The sequence below is a fragment of the Coturnix japonica genome, chromosome 13 (assembly GCF_001577835.2).
Source record: "Coturnix japonica isolate 7356 chromosome 13, Coturnix japonica 2.1, whole genome shotgun sequence".
Taxonomy (NCBI): Eukaryota; Metazoa; Chordata; class Aves; order Galliformes; family Phasianidae; genus Coturnix; species Coturnix japonica.
The window spans coordinates 1,739,639-1,761,650 of record NC_029528.1 but is presented as its reverse complement, the minus strand read 5'-3'; the positions used below and the strand labels follow the sequence as shown (position 1 = coordinate 1,761,650).

The window sequence follows — 22,012 nt, the reverse complement described above, 5'->3', positions numbered from 1 at the left end:
GTGTTATTGGCTGTTCTGAAACCACACTGCCAGGAAAAGAATCCCTTATGAGCTGCTTAGCAGCATCTCAGGGCTACATCAGCAGTTGGGTTTGCAGCTACCCTGGTAAAATGGTGCTCCTTCACCACTCGGAGCAGGTCAGGAAGAATGAGCTGGTGCAGGTGTGGCTGGGGCAGAAGTTGGCCCCTGAGCTGCTGACTGTGAGGAGCAGAGCAGGATGTGCAGCCAGAGAATGGAGCCGAGCTGTTGCTGGAGCTGCTGCTGATCCCTAGATTGATTTAAAGGTAATCGTATAAAGCTTACAAATGAGTGTAGCAGTGGTACATGGGAATGTCAGCAGCAAACTGCTGTAACTGCCTTGTGCCTGGGGACACTTGTGTCACTATGTAAACATGGATCATCTTCTGTTTTTTAATTATTTTTTTTTTTTAAGTCTGTGGATGTGGACCCATTGCCAACCAAACTGCATTATGACAAATCCCATGACCAGGTGTGGCTGCTCAGCTGGGGTGACATGCAGCGCTCATCACCAACACTGCAGGTAAGTCCTTCCCTTGCAGAGCATGGTGGGCTGCTTGCAAGTAATTAACAGCCTTTAATGTGGAAATAAGTCCAAGTTTTCTGCCTATGCACTAAACAGTTTCTTGTTTTCCTTAAACTCTGTTTCTTTTGTTGCTTCCCCCTCACATCTTTCAGCTGCTGTTTATTCTTTTCCAGTGGTGGTGGCACAGTGACATTCTTCTCAGAATAAAATGCAAATCCATAGCACGGGAAGTAGCTTGTTCAGTGCTTCAGAAAGCTGTGTATTGTGAAGTAAAGAGGAGAAGTTATTGGAAGCATTCTGTAAATTCAGCTTCACGTCTTCTCCCCCAAAAAAATAAAAGAAGCAGAAAATAGAAAGAACTCTCAAGGGCATGAAAGACGCATAAAGAGCAAAATAGGACCTGAGGGACACGTTCTGTGTCTGTGACTCTGCTTTTTGCTGCCTGTGCTCAGCAGCACTGTGGGCTCCCAGGGTACAGCAGTGCACATGGGCTTGGCCATCCCAATTAGCTTCCTTTTCTGTATGGCCCTATGGGATTTACTCATCTCGAGTCAATGGCACAGCAGTGCTAAGTGTAGGCATCTAATTGGGCGTTTTGCTGCTGCTGTATGTCATATGACAAATTAACACCAGCCCTGATCTGATCTATCCAGACGTTCCCTTCTGCAGCAGTAAATTTCCAGCACTTGCTGCCCAACCTTTCCAGACCCACAGAAGAAGGGTGAATGTTCCCTGTACCACAAAATTTGCTTCTGGGGCTGTATAACAGCATTCCCCAACAGTGTGGGAAGGGGTCTGTGCTTTCTGACCTGAAAACAGCACATGCAGAGAGTGCACTGTGGGCACTTTCAGGAAAAGACACCAGAAACAGAATGGAGGCAAAAGGAAAAAGGGTTCTTGAGGCACAGCTGCCAGCTCACCTCACCTGGGGACTGCAGTGCGCTGTGAGGGGTATAAGGAGACAAAATGGGCTCTCTTTACTCTCTGACTTAATTTCCTCCATCCAGCTGTGAGAGGTTTCTGTAATTAAAGGAGAGGTGTCTCAAGCATGTGATTATTGAGAAGAACACACCATCTGCACAGCTGGAAACTTGTTATGAAGCTCCAGCTCTGATAGTGCTTTCTGTTATCGTTATAAAGTGCAGTTATGCATGTGGTGAGTGAGATCAGCATCCACACCAGCAGATTTCATTTTGGTTCTTTTCCCCACTGTCTTTCCCAAAAGGTGACCAGCAGCTCATTTGGTGAAGTTCATTCACAAGACCAGCAGAAATGCCATAAAATATTAATTTATTTATTTTAACAAAAAATGCTACTGTGGAAGCTGGCCTAAATTTCCATCTGCTCTTGGATGTCAGAGGTTTGTCACACAGCCCATGAAGCTGACTGAGGGGATGCTGTTGTTTGGCCATGATGGGCTGCTGGGAAGGAAACATGCAGTGCTATCTGTGGCCCCAAGAAGGCACTGTGTAAGAACAGATGTTTTTCTTGAGCAGTTTAATTGGAAGAAATCTAAATGGTGTGGCCAGAACGGCTTCCTGAACTAAACCTTGAAAGACTTCAGCATTTCCTCAATGAATTATGTTGCCATAAATTCACAGCAACTGCTGTTGCACATTGCACTGGCAGAGTATCCTAGTGAATGGACTGAAGTCATCTTGAGCCAAGCAAACCGTTTGAGAACATTCTAAGTATTGAAAGCAGCCTCTCTGTGTCTGGTGAGGAGTCTCTGTGTCAGTGGAAAGGTCTCTCTGTGCTAGAGGACAGAACAGGAGGAACTGAAGAAGGGACTTAGTCACAACCCTGCATGGTGTGGCAGATGGATGGACAGGTCTTCTTCAAAGTGATAATTAAGTGCTGTGAGTTAGTGACTGAGCCTTCAGGCTGGTAAATCATCACTCTGCACCTAAGTGAGATTAATAAATACGACCATGAACTAAATGTTTATTTTAGACAGTAAGGAATAAATTATTGTGGTCTTTGTGCTGTCATGCTATTTCAGCTCCCGCATGACTGCTCTTTCTTGCAATATAAACATCTTATGAAAGCAGAGTTGTGTACTTGCCTTACAAATGTCAAACCTCAAATACTATTTATTAGCCCACTTTTTCAAGGCAGCTACACCAAACAGGATTTTGAAGTCGTTAATCAATTTGAGTCTACTACATCCTTGGGAAAAGCCAAGGTACCATGTTTGACCGTGTAATCTGTATTTACCTTCCTGCCTCACTCACTGCTTCCCTGTGTGTATTTATTGCAGGTGATCCCAGAGGCGAGCGCAGGGGAGGAGCAGCACGTTATCCGCACGCCATTCAAAGGAGTGGATGACTTCTTTATACCACCTACAAATCTTATTATTAATCATGTTAGGTAAGAAATTACCTTAATGAATAGCGACGGTGGCCATACTGCTCACTGCTAGTGGGATCTGTCAAACAACACTACAGCACTTTACAACTGTTAATGAATGTGTGTTTGAGCTAAATACTCTTACAATTTTCATGCATACAAAAAAGGAGAAATGATTGAGAACACTGCTTAGCTGCTATACAGCAGCTCAATGGGACAGCAAGGAAAAAAACTCAGCCTCTCTTGGCCCCAGCATTGGGGTTCATACCTAGGTTTGGCCAGCCTTGCCTCTGTGCAGCATTGCCCTGATGTGTTGGTACCAGGAACACAAAGGGAAGCCAAACTTCCACCCAATCTTGAAGCTGCTTTTTAGATCAAAGATTTATTGCCATTAGTGGTAAAAGTTTGCCCTACTTGAGGCATAAATCATGGCTCTTCCATGTTTCCAGCTGCTTGTTCAAATATTGGCTCTGTATGGGAAGAGCAGAAAAAAAAAAAAAAAAAAGCAGCACACATTAAAAACAAGAAAAAAAAATCACTTCTCTGAACCATCAGTTTTGAATGTTAATGTGATGTAGTGGTTAATGAGATTTTATAACTAACATACTAATAACTTAGAGTAATACTGACTGCTTCCCAGCAGGAACAGGAAGCTTCCCATTAAAGTTATCAAAATGGATGATAACTTCACAGCAATTTATACTCTTCCTACCACGTTACAACAACTGCTTAATCATCTCCTGTCACCAATACAGTCTAACTAAGTTAAACTTTCCAGAAATCATAATCAAGTCCTGACATTAAGCTTAGGTTCCCTGCAATGCTCACTGAGGACAGAGGGTCACACTTAAATGATTTGGGGTTTAATGTGATATACAATAACAAACTAACTTTGCTTGCTAAAACATAAAATAAGCCATACTTCATGGCTGTCACTCTTCATTTTCCCCTACCTCCTCTTTCCAGTTTGCTTTTAAACCACTGTTATAAGTAAGTGAGTATAGTGCAGGGCTGTGTGGCTGCTGGATGTTATGGATTGGGATGAGGACGTACAGCCTGGGTTCAAACACAGGAAGGTGGAATAAGTTTTATTTTGCTCCATTTCTGTATATTTTTCCTTTGGTGGGTATGTGTGGGGTTTTTTCTTGCTCCAGTGCAATTCATCAGCTGCAAACAGACAATCTTCCTTGAGAAGTATGAAATGTAGGCTATTGCAGATAGGTTTCCCTGTGCGAAGTAGAGAACGCTGTGCCTAATTTCCTATTTCATTTGTTCAGGGCCAGATCTTTCTCAGTTCTCTCTCACCTTCAGCACAAAAAATAATTGCTCACAGTCTAATGAGACTTACCGGGATCATGTGCTAAATTCTGCACTCAGGAACAGTAAATGGTGATACCAGCATTTCCCAAGGAAGGTGAATATTTAAGCCATCTCTTCTGAGAGCCCAGAAATACTTGTATGCAAATATTCCTGCACACATATTTTGTCTGCCTGTTATTTCAGATGGATATCTGGAAAGGTATCCGTGCATATAAGTTCCCAGGGTAGGTTGCTGTCTATTAAAATCTCTTTAAGTAAGAGCAAGGTTCTCATTGAGATTTTGCATCTCAGATCTCACACGAGCCCTGAGCCTCTTCTGCAGCTCTGTGCACCCCAGATACATTCTGACCCACACTTCTTTAATTTAAAGTTCACAATAAGAACATTATTTTTTCAGCTTCTTCAGGCATTTGGCCAAGGATTAAGGAAGTCTCAGGAAAAAAATAACCAAAATATGATGTGAGAAAAAGCATCTTTTAAAGTGTACTTAAAATGCATTCAGCCAAGGGAAGCATAAGTGTCGTATCCAATTTCCCCACACACAGTGCACTACGAATCTCTGCTGTGGGTATTTTGTGAAGTCTTTAATGGATGTGAGTATAATGGGAAAATGGAAGGCTTACCCAGTGATTTTCATGGGATCATACACTGCATTGGATGTGAAATCATTGCTGAGCATCTCATTGACGGATGGCTAAAAAAAAAATAAACACAGTGTTTTAAGCAAAGTATCTATTATCTGCATGCAGGAACAGTCCTCCATGTTCCAAAAAGCAATTTTACATCATTCAGGGAAAAGATGCAAAACGAAGTGCTCGCTTCATTTCCTTCCCTCTGCACTGAATGGCTGAAAAGAGTTCCAGTGTAAAATCAGGTTGTTTAAGTCAGTACCACTGACCTGTGAATCCAGGGGAACACAAACAGGCTGCTTCCACGAGCTCTGCTCAAATTAAGCTGAAACCTTTCCTGACTAGTCCTGACCTCTTCTTTTTTTTGGTCTGTCTTCAGCAGAGGTCAGCTGTGCTGCAACCTACATCTCTCAGAGATCATTTATTCTCTGTCTGCAAACTGCTGTCTGCCCTCTCTGGAGTAAGAAAACAAAGACACTTCTTCAGCCCACCTTTGCTCATTCTGCTCTATGAGAACCTTCCAGGCTGGTGGGACAGGCTGCTGTACCCTCTGATGCTCCAGTCTAGGACACAGGGTTGGGCACTCCATAGTTACATACATAGAGCTGCAATGCGTGCAGCATTATTGCACACAAAATGAAGAGGACAGAATTTCCCAGTTTTGCTGACTTTCCTCTTTCTCTGAGTATATCTGAGTCTCTGGAGATGACTTCAGTGTCACATTTTCTCTTTCAGGTTTGGCTTCATTTATAACAAATCAAAACCCGCCATCCACAAGATCGACCTGGAAACGGTAACCCACATCAAGACCATCACCTTCAGGAACTACAGCTGTGCACCACAGACCATGGCCTACACCCACCTGGGGGGGTATTTCCTGGTGCAGTGCAGGGACCGGTGGGGGGCTGCTGCCCCACAGCTCCTAATCGACAGCGTCACCGATGCCGTCATTGGCACCAATGGTGCCGTGCTGGGCACACCGCATGTCTCACCTGATGGGCGCTTCTTGGTCAGCGCGGATGGGGATGGAGGCAGGATCCAGGTCCAGACTGTGACTGTCCAGGGGGAAATCAAGTTGATTTATGACTTACAAACGAACATACACGTATCTGATCTGACATTTCAACCCTCTTTCACCGAAGGCAATCAGTACTATATATATGCGACTTCACATTTGCAAACAGATGTGCTTTTTGTGGAGCTGTCAACGGGGAAAATGAATGTACTGAAGAATTTAAAGGACCCTATCGCATCCAAAGACTGGCCCTGGAGCAGCTACAACAGAATTATGAAAGACAGTGGGTTGTTTGGACAGTATCTCATTACACCAGCTAAAGATTCTCTGTTTGTTATAAACGGGAGGCAAAACACGTTACGCTGTGAGGTTTCAGGTATAAGGAGGGGTAACACAGTGGTCTGGGTTGGGGAGGTATGAAGGGGCAGCAGAGCCTTTGGCAGACAGCACCAGTCGGACCTTTATGCTGCAACAAGTGAGCAGTAGCATTGTATATTTTCACACTAGGGGGGAAAAAAAAGGAAAAAAAAGAAAAAACAAACCAACCCTGTATAGGCTTCATGGTACAACACTGGTCTACTTGCAAGTTTTATAATACAAGGTATGCTCTGCTAATAGGAAGCGGTTTTGAAGGCATATTTTTTTATTTGGGGGTATGAGTTTTGGTTATGAGAAAAAATGCTGGGAAGCAAAAATCTCCACTGAGCTACCACATAAAGCCACAAAACTTCCTTAGTGATTCTATAGAACAAAACTAATTTTGAGTTTCCATATTGAAGGGCTTTTTGTTACATTCACACCACCCGTTCTCTCCCTGCCCGCCATGCCAGCTGCCCTGCCCAACGTCTGCAGCTAAAATACATGAAGATGAAGGAAAATAACCATCAGGGAGCAGTTTTCAAACCACAGAGACCTGGGAGAGAGATTTAAATGAAAATTGATCCGTTTTCTCTGCAGGTTGGCTTTGGGAGGATTCGTGGATGTGGTATCAGGAAGAGGCATAACAGAAATAGTAACTGTCAGCTCTGTGTCTTTGGTGCTTAATTTTGCTCCTGGTACTACTGAAAGCAATGTTATGAGCCCTGCCTCTTCTAATGCATACGTGTGAGATTGCATAGGAGAGATTCAGCATGAAATATCCAGGCCATTTGAGTGCGTAAAAGCCAGGAAGGACTAGGGGGGCGGGATAAGATTTTGTTAAATATATATAGAAAGAGAGAGAGAGAGAGACAATATGAGGGCATTAGTCCTTAAGCAGCTTGTGAGTGTGGTCAGCTTGGGCACAGGATGCAGAATCTGCTCTTCAGAGGGCAGAGAATTAATCACAGTTGGTCCCATAGGAGGCAGCAGCACTTCTGGAAGTTGCTGGTTGCTCACATCAAATATTTAGTAGTGCTGAAGTCGCTAGGCTCTTCATAAAATAACCACAATGAGAGAGGGTATTTTAAACAGAAAACTCATTTTCTAGCTGTAGCCTTCACATGCCTGTTTCTTTTCAGGCATTCTGGGAAATCATTCTTTGTTTTTTTCCTCCCCATTTCCAGTACACTCGTTTATAGTCAATTATCTTTTAGTTATGAGCAAAGAAGTTCATGTAAAACCAGCAGAATTACCCTAGGATGCAACAGCTGGCATCGAGAAATTCCACTTCAGTTCCCATAAAAACATAGATCCATTTGGTAAATCATAAAAACTTTTCTAGCTGCTTTTCTGTAACTTTCTATATTCATTACTGTGGAGTAATCAGGGCAGGAGCAGCTCTGGCTCACAAATGGTGCAAGCCATGGGAGCACCACAGCCACTGTGCACAGCCAGCCACGAGCAGTTGGATCTCAGCACTGCTCTGAAACGTGGCCTTGATGTGGGGGCAAGCTCTCCCCAGAGGTAAACATCTGCTGCATCAGAGCCACGCACTGCCCTTTTGGAAGACCCAGCTCCTTTTGAGAATGACCCTATTGCCCAGAGTTGTATGGAAACAAGTGCTGCACAAACACATCTGGAGATACTTAGAGGTGCAGTAATTATTTGCCAATAGAGGTGCTTAAAGTCAACCATTTCACAATGCACACAGAGGGACTTAAAAGTGAGAAGGATGCAGACTCGCAATGGTAATCTGCGCTTTAAGCATTCAACTGTAGCACCAAGAGAGAAGCATTTCAGCATGGCTGTAGGCCTGAAGTAATTTACATTATTTTGGTTCAATAGAAAACATATACAAATCTGCTCAGACAAAGGAAATGAATCCTATGAATTCATTCAACACAGCATCCTTTAAACTGCCCTTCGACACCCATAGGCTTAAACCTACATGTATTGTCACTGATGAGCCATAGGGGTTAGAAGAGACTATCCCCTCATTGCAGCACAGGCATATGAAAGAGATTGGCATAGCCTTCCCTTAGCAATGCATGGTGTCCATGATTTTCTACTCATCTGGTTAGGAAACATACCCATGTCAAGAAAAGGAGGAGACCAGCTTTGTAAGTACCTTTAAATATGCACAACTCCTTTCTTGAACAAAGCTGTATCCATACATTGCAGTCATCCAAAACGTGTTTTACTGAGGCCAAACACTGCTCTCGTGTATTCTTTTATGACTTCTTGAATATTTTGTTATGCCTATGTTTCCCTGTAGAGACGTCCATTGTGTCATAGATCAAATATTACTTTTCTAAGAATATTTAAAAGAAGAAAAAAAAAACAAACAACAAGAAACAAAAGCTGTAAATATTTGTTCAGGTAAATATTTGAGGCTGGTTTATTTATAGGCTGTGAAAGATGTGTAACAGACCTCACTCCTCCCCGTTCGTCGCAAGATATTGGAATATCGTTCACTTGAAAACTCCCACTTGGACCTTCCAAAGATGTTCCCTTTCTTCCCCCTCAGCCCAAGTTCTGGTGATGTGTTTTCTAAATTATCCTAATGGTTATATATCATACTTAGAAAATGAAGTACAACTTAGATTGTCCACACGACTTGTGAACAGCTCCAATGACGGTCAGTTCTGACATTAAAGTGCTGCACATTTGTTACTCTGATTTGATTTTTGTGTTCCAACACAGATTTTATACATACTCAGAAAGTGTTTAATTCCTTCCTTGCCTTCCAGCTTTGTCAGAAGGAGGCTGCACTGCCCTTTTCTTTCCCACTGTCTTTGTGCGCTCCACCAGTTACCAATCCCTACCCAATAAATGGACTGATTGATCACAGTGATTAATTGAAAAGAAAATGAAGTAACAGTTTAGTTCTTCTACACAAGTTGGGTATTCTGACATAGGATCACAGAAAAAAAAAAAAGATGATCCCTGCTTGACAATTAGACTCTTATCCCAAGATCAGATGCACTTTCCAATCAGTGCTGGGGTTTAATAGCAAATACTGTAATGTAACTATAGTGCAAATACTATACTGCAAGTACTGCCTTCCCTTAGTATTCCCCTCAACATTGCCATTTTCTAAATGGGAATTGTTACTTAACCTCTCTACCTGTGCAGCCCAATGACTGTTTAGAAACTGCCCACGTGTGATGTTATTACTCGGAGAGAAAAAGCCACAAGTGCCTTAAGATGAAAACTGACAACACATCAAGTCTTTCTTTTTCTTAGCATCACATAAAGTAACACAGTTCTAACAGGTATCAGTGAGCAGAGGTTGGCGTTGCCATGGGGTCAGTGCTAACTAGAGACCTGCTGAGTGCTGAGCTGCTCAGCCAAAAGAGACCTGGCCACACTGAAATACCCAACAGCAGAAGGGATTCAGCCATTGGGCCGTGCTGACCCCATGAACATGACTCTGACATGAGACACAGCAGTCCTGATGACCTGTCAACAAGTGCTTGCTCACTTGATTTACACCATGATTACACCTTAATTACTGCAGTGCCCAGCAGCGTGCTTGGCACTAAGTAAAGCAGATCAAGAGGCCGAGCACCCTGCTCTGTGAGGAGAAAACAGCCAGTTCCCAACCTGACCTTACAGCAGGTCAACAAATCAGATAAAGCAGGACCTGGGGCTGGGGGAGAGCTAGCAGTTGATGTGAGTGCACAGCCTGGCTATTCATTAACAGTGCAATGCTGACATGACACTTTGCCTGTATGTGTTTCCCCCTTTGCCCATTCAGGGCATTATTTCAACCAAGCTTCCACAGAGTGAATCATAAGACTGTTCTTTGCTCTTTGTTGAACCCCTGGGACTGGCCCACTTGTCCCCAGAGCAGTCCATAAGTGACTGTGGTGCTATGAATCACCACTGCATGCTTGGATCATTTCCCCCTTAGAAAACATTGGGTAAGTCAGAGAATCCTGGGATCATTATGGTTGGAAGGACCACTAAGTTCAATTAGTATGACCATCAATAGGTCACCACAATACTGAACCACATCCCTCAGTGCAATATCTGCCCTTTTCTGCAACACCCCCAGGGACAGTGACTGCCCCACTCCCTGGGCAGCCTGTGCCAGTGCATGACTGCTCTTTGGAGAAGCCATTTCTCCTCATACCCTAATATCTACTGTATGCTGCTTTGAACCTTTGTTTGCATCCTGTAAGGCAAGTAGCCAGCATGGGGCTTCCATTCTGGATTACATCTGACATCACCTTTATTGCCTGACTCACTGCTTTGTACTTTCCCTTTTGAACACATTCCCCAAACATTTGGAAGCAGGGAAATCTCTTCCTAGAGACCAGGAAAGCTCTTGTGTTCCTTCTACAGAAGAGGTGCTGCAGCTGTGTCTGGCACTGAGCACAGGGTGAGCTCACAGCCAGGCCCAGCCAGCTGGGAAAGCAAGGACCACTTGCTCCAATCTGCTACAAGAGCACGCAGACACTGAAGTGTAACTCATTTCCAACCCACTGCAACCAAGGGGTTGGTTTATTCAATGAGTAAAATAGCAAGCATGTTTCACACCACCCTGAAAGCAGAAGCTTGACAGGCAGGCCATTTTACCTCTATTTACATGTGGAAACATCCCCAGAATGCAAAGCCACTGCTGCAGGCACCAGTGTGATAAGATGGACTAACAGCCCATGTGGGACAGGAGCAGCACAGAACTGCCATGGACCTGGCCCTATCCAATCACTGGATGGCCACACTGATGCCCAAAGCTCTTCATGCATTGCTTCAGCACCCCCATGTGCCTCGCTGTAAGGCCCTTGGGTACCTTTCGTCCTCCCAAGCATGACTGGCTCATAGAGCAGCATTGCTTTCCTTTGTTTTCCTTAAGTAATTTTATTCTTCCTTCATGGTAAGAAAAAATAATATTCTTGAAATGGGATGAAAGCTCTTGCCAGTGGCACAGAAAGCAAAGCTAAGGGCTCCCACCATTCTTATGTCTTAGAGTCAGGGAAATACAGTATGGGGGGCACAGAATGATAGAATTGCTCAGGTTGGAAAAGACCTTAAAGATCATCAAGTCAACCCACAACCCAACCATATCACCCTAAGAACCCTCTGCTAAATCGTGTCCCTGAGCACTTATTTTGTTATTAACCAAATGCTTGTAGCTGCAAGGCAAAAGAAAGGGGGGGGAGGGAGGGAAGACAAGACGAGAGAGAGGAAAGAATGAAGAGAGAAAAGGAAAAAAAAGTTTGCTGTTGTTGTTGCTTATTTTTAACAATGAAAGGAGCAGGAAGGCAGGTGCCAGTAAGAAAAAAAGCACCTGTTCTTTCATAAGTTCAACCATCCTCCTCTTCCCCCCATCCCTTTGAGCAGAGCTGGGCACCCAGAGCCCGGTGCCTGAGTAACAGGTGCCGCACTGAGCTGCACACCCAGCATTGCATTGCACTCCGGTCTTATACAGCACTAAAAGCCCAGCAGAAAGCACAGCACTGCCAAACCATCGAAGAAACACAGACCAGCATCGTGCACCGTCATTTTTTGACCAGCAAAAGAGGCACAGAGCAGCCAGAACCCAGCACGTATCAGCGCCTCAAACAGGGGAGGGGGAGGAGAGGTTGCCGTGATTGTTTATTTGTGTTTAGAAGGAAAAACAGCAACTCCTGCACTAAACAAGCAGTTTTAGCGCAGCTTCAGACAGCTCACTATGGTTTAAAAAAGCACGGAGTCTCCATACTGCTAAGCACGCGTGTGGGGAAAGTTACCATTGCATCCCTACAGCACAGCACCAGAACTGAGCTCCCTCTGCTGGGAAGGCACTGAGTCCACCCACCCCCCCTCCCAACAACCAATGCCCCTTCCCCACGGCTCGGCCAGAGAGAACAACCCAAGCAGGTAGGAGCCCCAGAACGAGGGCAGGGCAGCAGCAAAGAACTTGTTATTCCATCAAACCCAAACGCTTTTCATAGAATCTCAGAATTATCAAGGTTGGAGAAGACCTAGAAGATCATCTAGTGGTAATGGTTGCATTACCAATACTTCCCAGCTAAATCATATTCATCAACACAACATCCAAACGTTTCTTGAACACTCCCATGGTCGGTGACTCCACCGACCTTTTGTCGAGACTTAAATACAGAAGAGCAAGCAACAACGTTGATTTACATATAAGTAGTCAAATACCTGAGTTCAGCCACAGTGTTGTGTGGATCCCCCCCATCTGTGCCAAGCTCTGTGGCGTCCTGTAAGCACCACCCCGGAGACAGCAAGGAAATAAAGGCAGCTCCCACCCACTGTCCCACCGGACACCACAGGTGGAATGCATTCGTATTTACTTTGCAGCAGCACCTGGTGGAAGCCAATCCCACAAAGTGCTTAATCTAGAAACACTGTAAATGATCCTTTAATTTTTTCCTGCCTATTTCATAGTAAAACTTTACAAACTTGTGCTGACGTCTGGTTCATCCTTTTGGGGTGGTTGGTGACTGCAGACCACCCCCTTTTTGCAGTCTGCACTCAATGGCTTCTTACAATGCACTCAGCTGTGTGGGGTGCAGTGGGTTTGGGGCACTAAGGGCTGGGAGGGGTGAGCAGCGGCTGTCTTGGAGCACAGTGATCCATTCCAATGGCTCTGCTGTTCCTCTGTCATTCATAATTACAAATTTGGCCTGGCAAGAACAAGTCTGCCTTCAAATGGAGCCATCGGAACGCTGAGACACAGATGGCTGATTATTGAAATGTCTGATGGCATCTTTGTAAGAGTCCTGCGGCAAAAGGAAGTGCTTCTGACAAGCATTATTTGCTGAAACAAATTCCATTTAATTAAGACACAAGGTCTGCGTTGAAAGACTGCTTGTCAACAGTGCTAACTGCAGCAAACATTGCTAGAGGTTATGCTTCGCATTAAGGCTGAGCAGTAAAGGACGGGCTTTGCAAAGAGGTTCTGAAGCCCCCCTGAGCAGCAGGGCTCAGCTGGTCCTTTTCCTTGTGTGCTCTCCAACCTTCAAAGCTCAAATCAGTGCTGGTGAAAACACCCAGCTTCAGAGGTTAAATCCTCTCTGCCCCCTCAAAGCTCATTCCTGCTCTGTAGGGTGTGTAGAGCTTCTACACCCCTGGGTCCCACCTGCAGCTCCAGCCCTCGTGATGGCACTTTGGAGGCTGCAGGACCACGCATTCTGAGCATCACTACAGAGAAGGGGGTTACAGGCAGAGCAGCAGCCCGAGGTCTGCAGTGTCCCATATGGCAGTAAAGCTACTCAAGGAGAAATTATGCAGATAGCCAACATGCTTGAGCTGAGATGAATTATGTCGAAAACATCAGCACAAGCAGCAGTCGATTTGTGTTACGGTCAACGAGCGCAGCTTCATTTGTTTTCTCCTCTCAGAGGCCCCTGGGGAGCTCCAGGGCTGGGATGTGGTAATGAACACCCCAGAGCTCCTCCATCCACACCCAGTATGGATAGGAAGAAGTTTGCTCCTAACAGCTACTGTGCAGGAAGTGTGTGCCCAGCAGGGCTGGCACCTTCCTTTGCAGAGGTAGCAGAGGGCACTGGGATAGCAGGTTGCAGCGCGGGAGGAACAAGGGCAGCAGTGAAGGTGCTGTCTGATTTCTGCAGTTTGGATGTGGGCTGACCCCCAGCTCTTGCTGCTCTCCTGCTGCTCCCAGCCATGTTGCAGGATCTGCTTCCCCTGAGCAAAACCAGGGGAATGCACTGCTCCATGCCATTGCCACATCAAGGGAACAGGCAATTAGTAAATGTACCTGCCTGCAGTCTTACCTAAAACAAAGGTACAGCAAAAAGCAAAACCTGGCTCCTCTCCCTCCTACAAGCCATGAGCCCGTTGCCTGCTGCTGGTAGACTTCTCCCAGTGCTGCCCAAGCAGTGGATGTGGAGCATGGTGGGGTTCTGGAGGATGCTGCCCCACAGAGGATTCCCATGATTTCTTTTTCCCCATCAAACAAAGAAATCCCTCTCCTGGTGCAGGGGGGCTTATAAAGCAAAGATGCATTCACCAAAAGCCAGGTGCCTTCACAGCCTCAGCCCCAGGGGTGCCTTTTGCCAGCCAGCCTTTATTACCCGAACTAATGTCCTGACTGGCTTCCAAGTAAATAAAAGCCTTCATCTTACTCTCCACGGCATTGTGTGAACAGATTTCTCCTTGGTCTGTCTGTTTCCTCTAAAATAGAACGTGGCCACTGTTCAGAACAGCATTTGTTATGATGGAGTCACTGCAGATGAATGAGATCATCCCTGCAGGGCGCTGGGGTGCACAGAGCTGCAGGTCAGTGTCCCTTTTGCTGGGGTCAGCAGCCTACACTGCCCCATCCCAGGAGGCACCACTGTCTGTGGGACAGGGAAAAACACTTTGGGCAGCAGTGATGGATGTCACCTCACTCCCACATTCTCATTACTTTCTATTTTTCATGCCCCTGTTGTTTAGCATTTGCAGTGCAGGGATGCCCAGCTTGTTCCCTGCCCATGGCCAGACTTGTGCTAAGGGACAGCCTTGGCTTCTGGGAAGTTCTTGGCTTGGCATCAGTCTGAACCTTTTCCCTCATATCCATGTGGTAAAACATGGCAGTGCTCCCCCAGAACAACAGAATCTGCTGAGCACTTGCTATGGCTCCAAGTAATGAGCAACAAGAGTGAAAATATGAGCCTCTTGTGACCAACAGAGAAGAGCTTTGTCATCTTTTGTGACAGAATAAAGCAGATACATGTTTAAAACTGACATCTTCACCTTCCTACAGCCTCGCAGGCAGCACAGCCCTGCCATCACTGACACCTTTTAAACCTATTGCAGCTCTTCCCAATGTGGTGCTTAAATCAGCATTTTCTCACTGAGCTCACACATCTTTCAGCCTTCGTGCAGCAAATGAAGTTCCCCTCCAGCTGCCACCTCCTCACTTGACCAAAACTCTCCATGTGTTCATTGGGAACAGCTCCAGGTTGGCACAGCCCCATGCTGGACCCAAAAGGTGGTCCTGTGGGATTGGAGACCATAACTGGTGGCTGCACCTCAGTAGAGCAAGTCATACCACGTTGACTTGATGTATGAGTGCAGGAAGAAGGAGTGGGAAGAAACAAGGAGACTTTAGCAGAGATAAATAGGATTTACAATGCTGTCATCTCTAGCAACTTTGGCGTTTCAATTCATTAAAAGTCTAGACAAATTAGATGTTTGTATTCATTTAAAATAATTTCTCCTCTTTGACCTAGCTTAATTTATCACATTACTTCTTTCTGCTGCGCTTAGGAAGGCTGCTGTTTAAAAGGACCCAGAGGAATATATGAGTAAAATATTAAGTAGTTATTGCTAACAACGCAGAGCATTAAAACCCAGCACCACAACTTTCCTGCAGCTGCTTTTGCCCAGCCCAACAGAAAGCATTCTCCTGCAGATACGGGATCTGTATTTGTGGTGGTGTTAGAGCTGGGGCACCTCATGACAGTCTTTTCACTACTAACACACATATCTCACGAGCTCCACTGTAGTCACTGCAGAGGAATATACATATATATATATATATGCATGGTATATTCTAGTGGCTCCCTGAAGATGATCTGGGTTTTCTTTACATTTTGTGGAGTCAGGATAGTGTCCCTCTGTTCCTTCTGCAGTGCTGAAGTCTTTGACGTGGCATTAATGCTGTTTTGGCCTCTCCTTATTAACAGCCTTTTAAAGCAGCCTTAATTTAAATGCATGCTTTTGCTGCTTAATGTCATGTGTTTCCCAGGTGAGAAGGCTCTTCATGTCACGACCACCATCTGTTGGCTGTCTGAGACGTTCAGGGGATCATTCCATGTAGTCAGATCCGATTTCTGCCTGAAATCTCCCCTCCTTTCTCTGGATGGCATCCAGGAAACACCTGTGATTTTTCATTTTGAAATACCATTTGCATCTCACTGCATGTTGACCGGGGAGTAAAGATTGCTGTGGGGAAATGAGTGACACCAGCACCAGCAATTTGTTATAATGACTCAGAAAATTGCAGGATAAAATGTTGATGTCAGCATTACAATAAAAGCAGGGCTTATTCATTTCCCCTAAAGACTTCCTGCTCTCAGCCCGTGCCCCACTCCTGTGCTGAACTCAGAGCACAGGGCAATGGGCTGTGTCACAGCACCAGGTGCTTTTCCAAGTGATGGGCACCACTGCTTTCAGCCCAGCCCAGCACTGTGCCATACCCACCACCACAGAATGTCTGGGTTGGATAGAATGATTGAGTTTAAAGGGAACTTTCAGCCCCCCCAGCCCCATGCCTGAAGCGGGCTGGCTTTCTTTCACCAGCTCAGGCTGCCCAGGGCCCATCCATAGCATTGCTCATCTCCAGGGATGGGGCAGCAGAGCTCTAGGCAGCAGTGCCAGCACCTCAGCACCCTCTGATGAATTTCTACCCAACATCTAACTGATTTTTCCCCTTTTAATTTAAAACCATTCCCCCTTGTCCCACCCAGAGAAAATAGCAATACACAGCAGTGATAACCCATTGAGCCCTCCCATTGCAGCCGTTCTGGACGTGTCCATATGTGACAGAAAGGGACCTCTGGCACACTGGCTTGTAATATCATAACATATGTGTAATATCTGAAGACCAAGATTATCTCTCTATTAAATTAGATAACAGATAATTAGATAATTTTAATTTACTTTATGAATCTTTTAAAGAGTAAACTGCTTACAGGCAGCTAATGCAATAAACTTACTTTATAACCAGAGAGCAACATCTGTTACAATGGAGAGTCTGCAGCACGCATTAGGATTCTGTGCATGCCCCGCAGTAGTTAGAGTAAATGTATCATTAAGTTGGTATCCTTTCCCATTCAAAGCACACTTTTCAAGATTTATGTACTGCAGACAATAAGATAGCAGGAGAATCAGCTCGCACTTGGCTCCTCTTGCATTCACCCCTGTCCCATGATGAGATAATGTCAGTAAGATATAAGGCAAAGCATGGAAATCAGGTCACTTCCACACTTGGCCAAAAACACAGAACTTCCCCCCCCATGCATACATGGGCATGGCAAAGGCAAAAGCTGTCAGTAAGGTCACAGTATCAAGTCCTCAAAAATCAAGAGACTTCATAGAATCGTAAAATTGTAAGGTTGGAAAGGACCTATAAGATCACCTAGTCCTACTGTCATCATACAGCCCTCTTAGCACACACACACCTACACTTAGAATGGACGTGGCATGCCTATACCAGACCCCAAGAGTGCCAGAAAAGGTAGGTCGACAAAACAGTGAACTTCAGGGAAAACATCAAACCAACTATTCCCAAGGCATGACATTACCATGTTTTCAGAAGTTACCACTGTTTGAATGTTAGAGAAACCTGGGTTTGGAGGCTGGATGCTTTACTGCCATTGATACAGCTTGTCTATACTTCTGATTGGGCCAGCGGCACAACATAAGAAACCAAACCAAACCAAACCAGATGAGCAGTGCTACTGAGTTACTGAGCATTAATAGAAAACCCGATTGTCCCTTTGTGCAGATGAGCATCGCACTGAAGAGATCTCTTGATGGCATTCATGCATTTTCATTTTAAATTAATCTGCCACATCAGTAACATTTGCAAACCCTGTCAATGGTCAGCACAAACTGCAAGATACTTTGTGGGCTTACATAGCAAATCTCAGGGTCTGTCCCAGTGTGGAGCTCTGGGTCAGCATTTAGAGACATACATTCCATAGTAAACAGAGGCCAGGTTTGATCTCACTGTTTTTCTGGTTTTGGAAAGGTGTCTTTGGACCTTTAACATGCACAGCTTTAGATGCTCCACACATTAGCTGAGGGGTGCTGCGCTCACAGCGCTCCAACGGTGAATGCCAGGCTCAGCGCATGGCTTCATGCTCCAGGTTCTGATCTGCTATCTGCTCTGGGTCACCTGGCATACTAACAGGCATAAGGGAGCTACCTCAGACTCACGGGTCATTCAGAAAACTGCTGCTCCAGTGCATGAAGAAATCTCTGCATGAGCCATGGCACAAGCTGCTGTGGGGCAGAAGTGTCAGTATACGATGCACTGACAATGTGATAGCTGGGTTAGACACAAGAATTTCCTGAGGTGGGGGAAATGCACAGCTCCTCCATGGAGAAATACTTCTGGTCCTATCTCATTTATCATGCATTCATTCGTTGAGTAAATATTCATAATATATAAATGCTAGTGTCACTTTAATATTCTGATTAGCATGGTACATCTTTTCCTCTGTCTAGATAATGGTGAAAGTCATACTAATTGAAGTAATGTTGTGTGTCAAATGATATAAAGCTGATTTACTTAAGACTTGGATGTCTGCTTCAATTAACTTCCAAAGTATATTGCGCTCAAGTTCTTCTTTCTGTCTTTGATGAAATATGGTACATAAGATGTATGTGAGCTGCAAAGCAAATTCACCAACCTTCTATTACCTCTCCATACATCCCCTGACCTCCCATCAATGCCAAAGCAGAGAGAAGCCTGCAGCACTCAGAGCAGACATCCCCTGCTCCTGCAATAAATCCATATCTATTTGCAAACACCAGATCCGCGCACTTTCTGCTTTAGCTTTTGGGGTTTTCTGTACCTGCGCAGCTGTTCCAGCAAGCAGCCATTCAGGGGGGAAAAGCTGCACTTGGAAAAAAAAAAGGATGTGAACCATATAAAGACCATATGGTTGAGTGAAATAAGATCAGTGTGTGCAGATCGCTTTCTTAACAGTTCTTGGATGTGTTTTTAAATTACCTTTACAAGTCCCACCAAAAGGCATTGTGCCGTTGGGTTACAACTGGAAGGTTGGCCTTATTGCTATCCATTGTACCTTGTCACTGGGGTGTTCTTACTGGAGTGCCTTGTACAGACTGTCACTGTATTGTCATGGTCCACAAGTGTGTTTGAAGAACAGCTTACATGGCAATGGAGCGTCTCTTTCAAGACGAGTGAGTGGGATGAATTATGAAAGAAGAGGAAATGTTACGTGAGCACCAACAGGAAAACCAGAACTATTTTGACTGCACCAGTTTCTAATGAAACAAAATAAAACAGTCAATGCTTGTGCAGATATTGCCTAAGAGTGTGGGGTTGGATAGCATGGAAAGACAGGAATCTTAGATCATTTGGTTTTTAAATAGCAAAGCTATGAGTTCAGTTGCCAGCACACTGCTCAGATCTCAAACCCATAAATGTCAGAGACCTCAGCCAGGCTCCAGTTCAGAGCACTTCAGCCTGAGGTGCATTCCTGTGCTCAAACATCAACCCTTTCCTACTGAGAACAACATCATGCCCTCTGTGCTCAGCACTGGCATTTGATACCCATGCAGGACCACTGTGCCATTGCCCCAGCACCTACCCGCTGCAGCCAAACTGCACTCCGGGCTGAGAGCTGCTTGGAATTCTCCTGGTGAACCACAAGTGCCCAAGAAGGAACAAGTAAATATTTGATCTATAGTCTGTAGTTTTGATGAGAGCTGTTGAACTTCTACCTGGAAAGATGAGTTGTGTGCTGAGAAAATCAGAACCAGACACTCATCATAGGGTGGTGAGAAATGCAAGCTCTGTCTGGAATCATCTGAACATCCAGCACTCTTGCTGGGCTGCTCACCACAACCCTGGAGCTGATGGTGCTACATGAGCTCTCAGGCCATGGATTGACCAGGGAAGCTGCACCATTCCCATGGACTTGTCAAGGCTGGGAACAAAGTTGATTGGCACCAATCAGCCACCAACAGCAGCTGGATTAATGGGAGGTGACACCATGTTGGATGTGTAGGTGTGCATCCACCTGTGTTCCAGCAAAGTGGTGGCCATTAGCTCCATCACCAGCAGGACCTCCAACAGCGTGACCTTCTGGAGGACAGAGGTGAAAACACTCAAGTCTCAGCTTTCTTATTTTTAATTAAGTTAATTCCTTCCATTACTTTAATCTAGTAATTTGTATTTAATTTCCTGTTCAAGGAGGAGGAGAATGAGGAGAAGCAGATGTTACCCCCTGTGGTCTGTGGAACAAAGGGAGCCAGGAAAGCTCATCTGTCCACCTGATTGCTTTTTTTATTAGGTAGCACAGATGCTGGGAAGGTGGTGAGAACAGAGCTATGTTGTACCATTAACTTCTGTTTTCTGTTTTTTCACTGTTTTTTCTTCCATCCCGATGTGAATTACGCAGTTAAAAATAAGATGGAAAATCAGGTCGCAAACACTCCTCTCCCATCCACTGAACCTGCAGACGGTGGGTTTTTACCTGTTTTTCTGACACATAAGAGAGAACGGCGACTGGGGACCTTCTGCAATAAAGCATCATGTTCTCTAAAGGACGTTTAAGCAAAGGTTTATTTATGTATTTTATCTGTAAAGGTCGGTGTGCCTGTTTCATGTAGAAGTTCAAAGCAGTAACTGCTAAGAAGGTGCAGGGATGATTTAATGCAGGTTGATGTAACCATGATTTTTGCACGCAGATCTGAAAACTTTTCAGATGCTGCAGTGTCTTCATCTGTGCTCTGAGCTGCTCAGCGGCGGTGGTTGCAAATGCAAAAGTCATCATACACTGCAAAGAAACATGAAGGAATGCTGCCCTATCTGCCCAAGCCATGAGGATGGGGGAGGAATCTTTTCAATCTGCATGGTTTATCCTTTTTTGCCCTCTGAGATTTTCCCAGCAGATTAATAGTTTTAAAAGCAGCAGCAACAGATATGTGGGTTAAATGGGGAACGACCTCTCCTGAACCTGAAAATACATCAGTCTTCCAGAGCTCTGGGCTCACAAACCAATGAGTTTAACGTGACACAAATTAAGTTGCTGTAACTGTCCTTTGAATGCAAGTCAAAGCACTGCAGAATGAGGAGAGCTGAGAGGCAGATGGCTGAGCCTGGGGAAACACATGGGCGGACCCAGGAGCAGAGCATCCCTGGTTGTGCCCTGCCCTGAACCTCCTCTCCTTCTGCTCTGCCAGCTGAACTGCAACATGCTCCAGGCTACGGCTTTTAGCTTCCACTCACTGATTCACTCACCAGCTCAGCAACGTCCGCCTCAGAGATCACCATCACCGAATCTGACAGAGACCCTCCAGATGGCTCTTGCTATAGCACTCATCCCAAGGAGCAGCCTGGCTGCACCTTCCCACCTGCAGTATAGCCTAGCCCTGCCTGCTGGCTCTGTGGGCAGCTCTGCATTGGTGTGACTGAACACCTCAGAGCACTGAGAGTTATCAGTGCATGCAGCTGCAGGTGCTCAGCCCCAGATCTTCACCATGGCTTTGTTCCTGGGCACAGAGGAGAGTGCATAGCATGGGACTGCTAGGCAGAGCAGTGATGGGTTCATCCCAGCTAAGAGCACAAGCAGCACAGTTCTGGGGAAGATTTGTGCCTTCTGCTGGAAGAAAGCCGTGCTCTGAAATGATTTTTACAGGGAAGAAAAATCAGTAAAATATGCAGAGCGCTCCCTTCTATTTCAGTCATTCCGAAGTGTAAAAATTCACAGCTGCATCCAGCTCCGTGACAGGCTGACACTGCAAGGAGACCAGACCATGACTTGGTATGTAAATAAGACCATAAAGTCTGGAATTTTTACATGAAAATCAGATTGCAACAACCGTTGTGTGCATTGTTTGATTCCTACAGACGTGACTACGCAGCGTTTCTGTACAGAGAAGGCATTTAATAAACCTTTAAATGATCAATCAGTTAAATAAATACAGCATCTCCTGTGAAGACATGCTAACTTTTTAGGAAGTGCCTCTTCCTTCTGTCATTAATGTAATAAGCCTGAACAATGTTCTCGCAGCAATTAGGGTCAATGTCTGCCATTAGCAGCCACGGATTATGAGCATCATAAACCACGA

General features: G+C 45.1%; 1 protein-coding gene across 6 annotated transcripts in view; it reads left to right on the top strand.

Moving 5' to 3' along the window:
- Positions 1 to 8,896, top strand: part of FSTL4 (follistatin like 4) — a 182,254-nt gene extending 173,358 nt beyond the window's left edge. For all 6 annotated transcript variants that reach the window (XM_032447432.1, XM_015875595.2, XM_015875592.2 and 3 more), the window contains 3 exons: positions 434 to 541; positions 2,805 to 2,914; positions 5,578 to 8,896. In XM_032447432.1, the coding sequence (XP_032303323.1) occupies positions 434 to 541; positions 2,805 to 2,914; positions 5,578 to 6,277 (918 nt within the window). In that variant the 3' untranslated portion in view covers positions 6,278 to 8,896. The remainder of the gene's footprint in view (positions 1 to 433; positions 542 to 2,804; positions 2,915 to 5,577) is intronic.
- Positions 8,897 to 22,012: the final 13,116 nt, after the last annotated feature.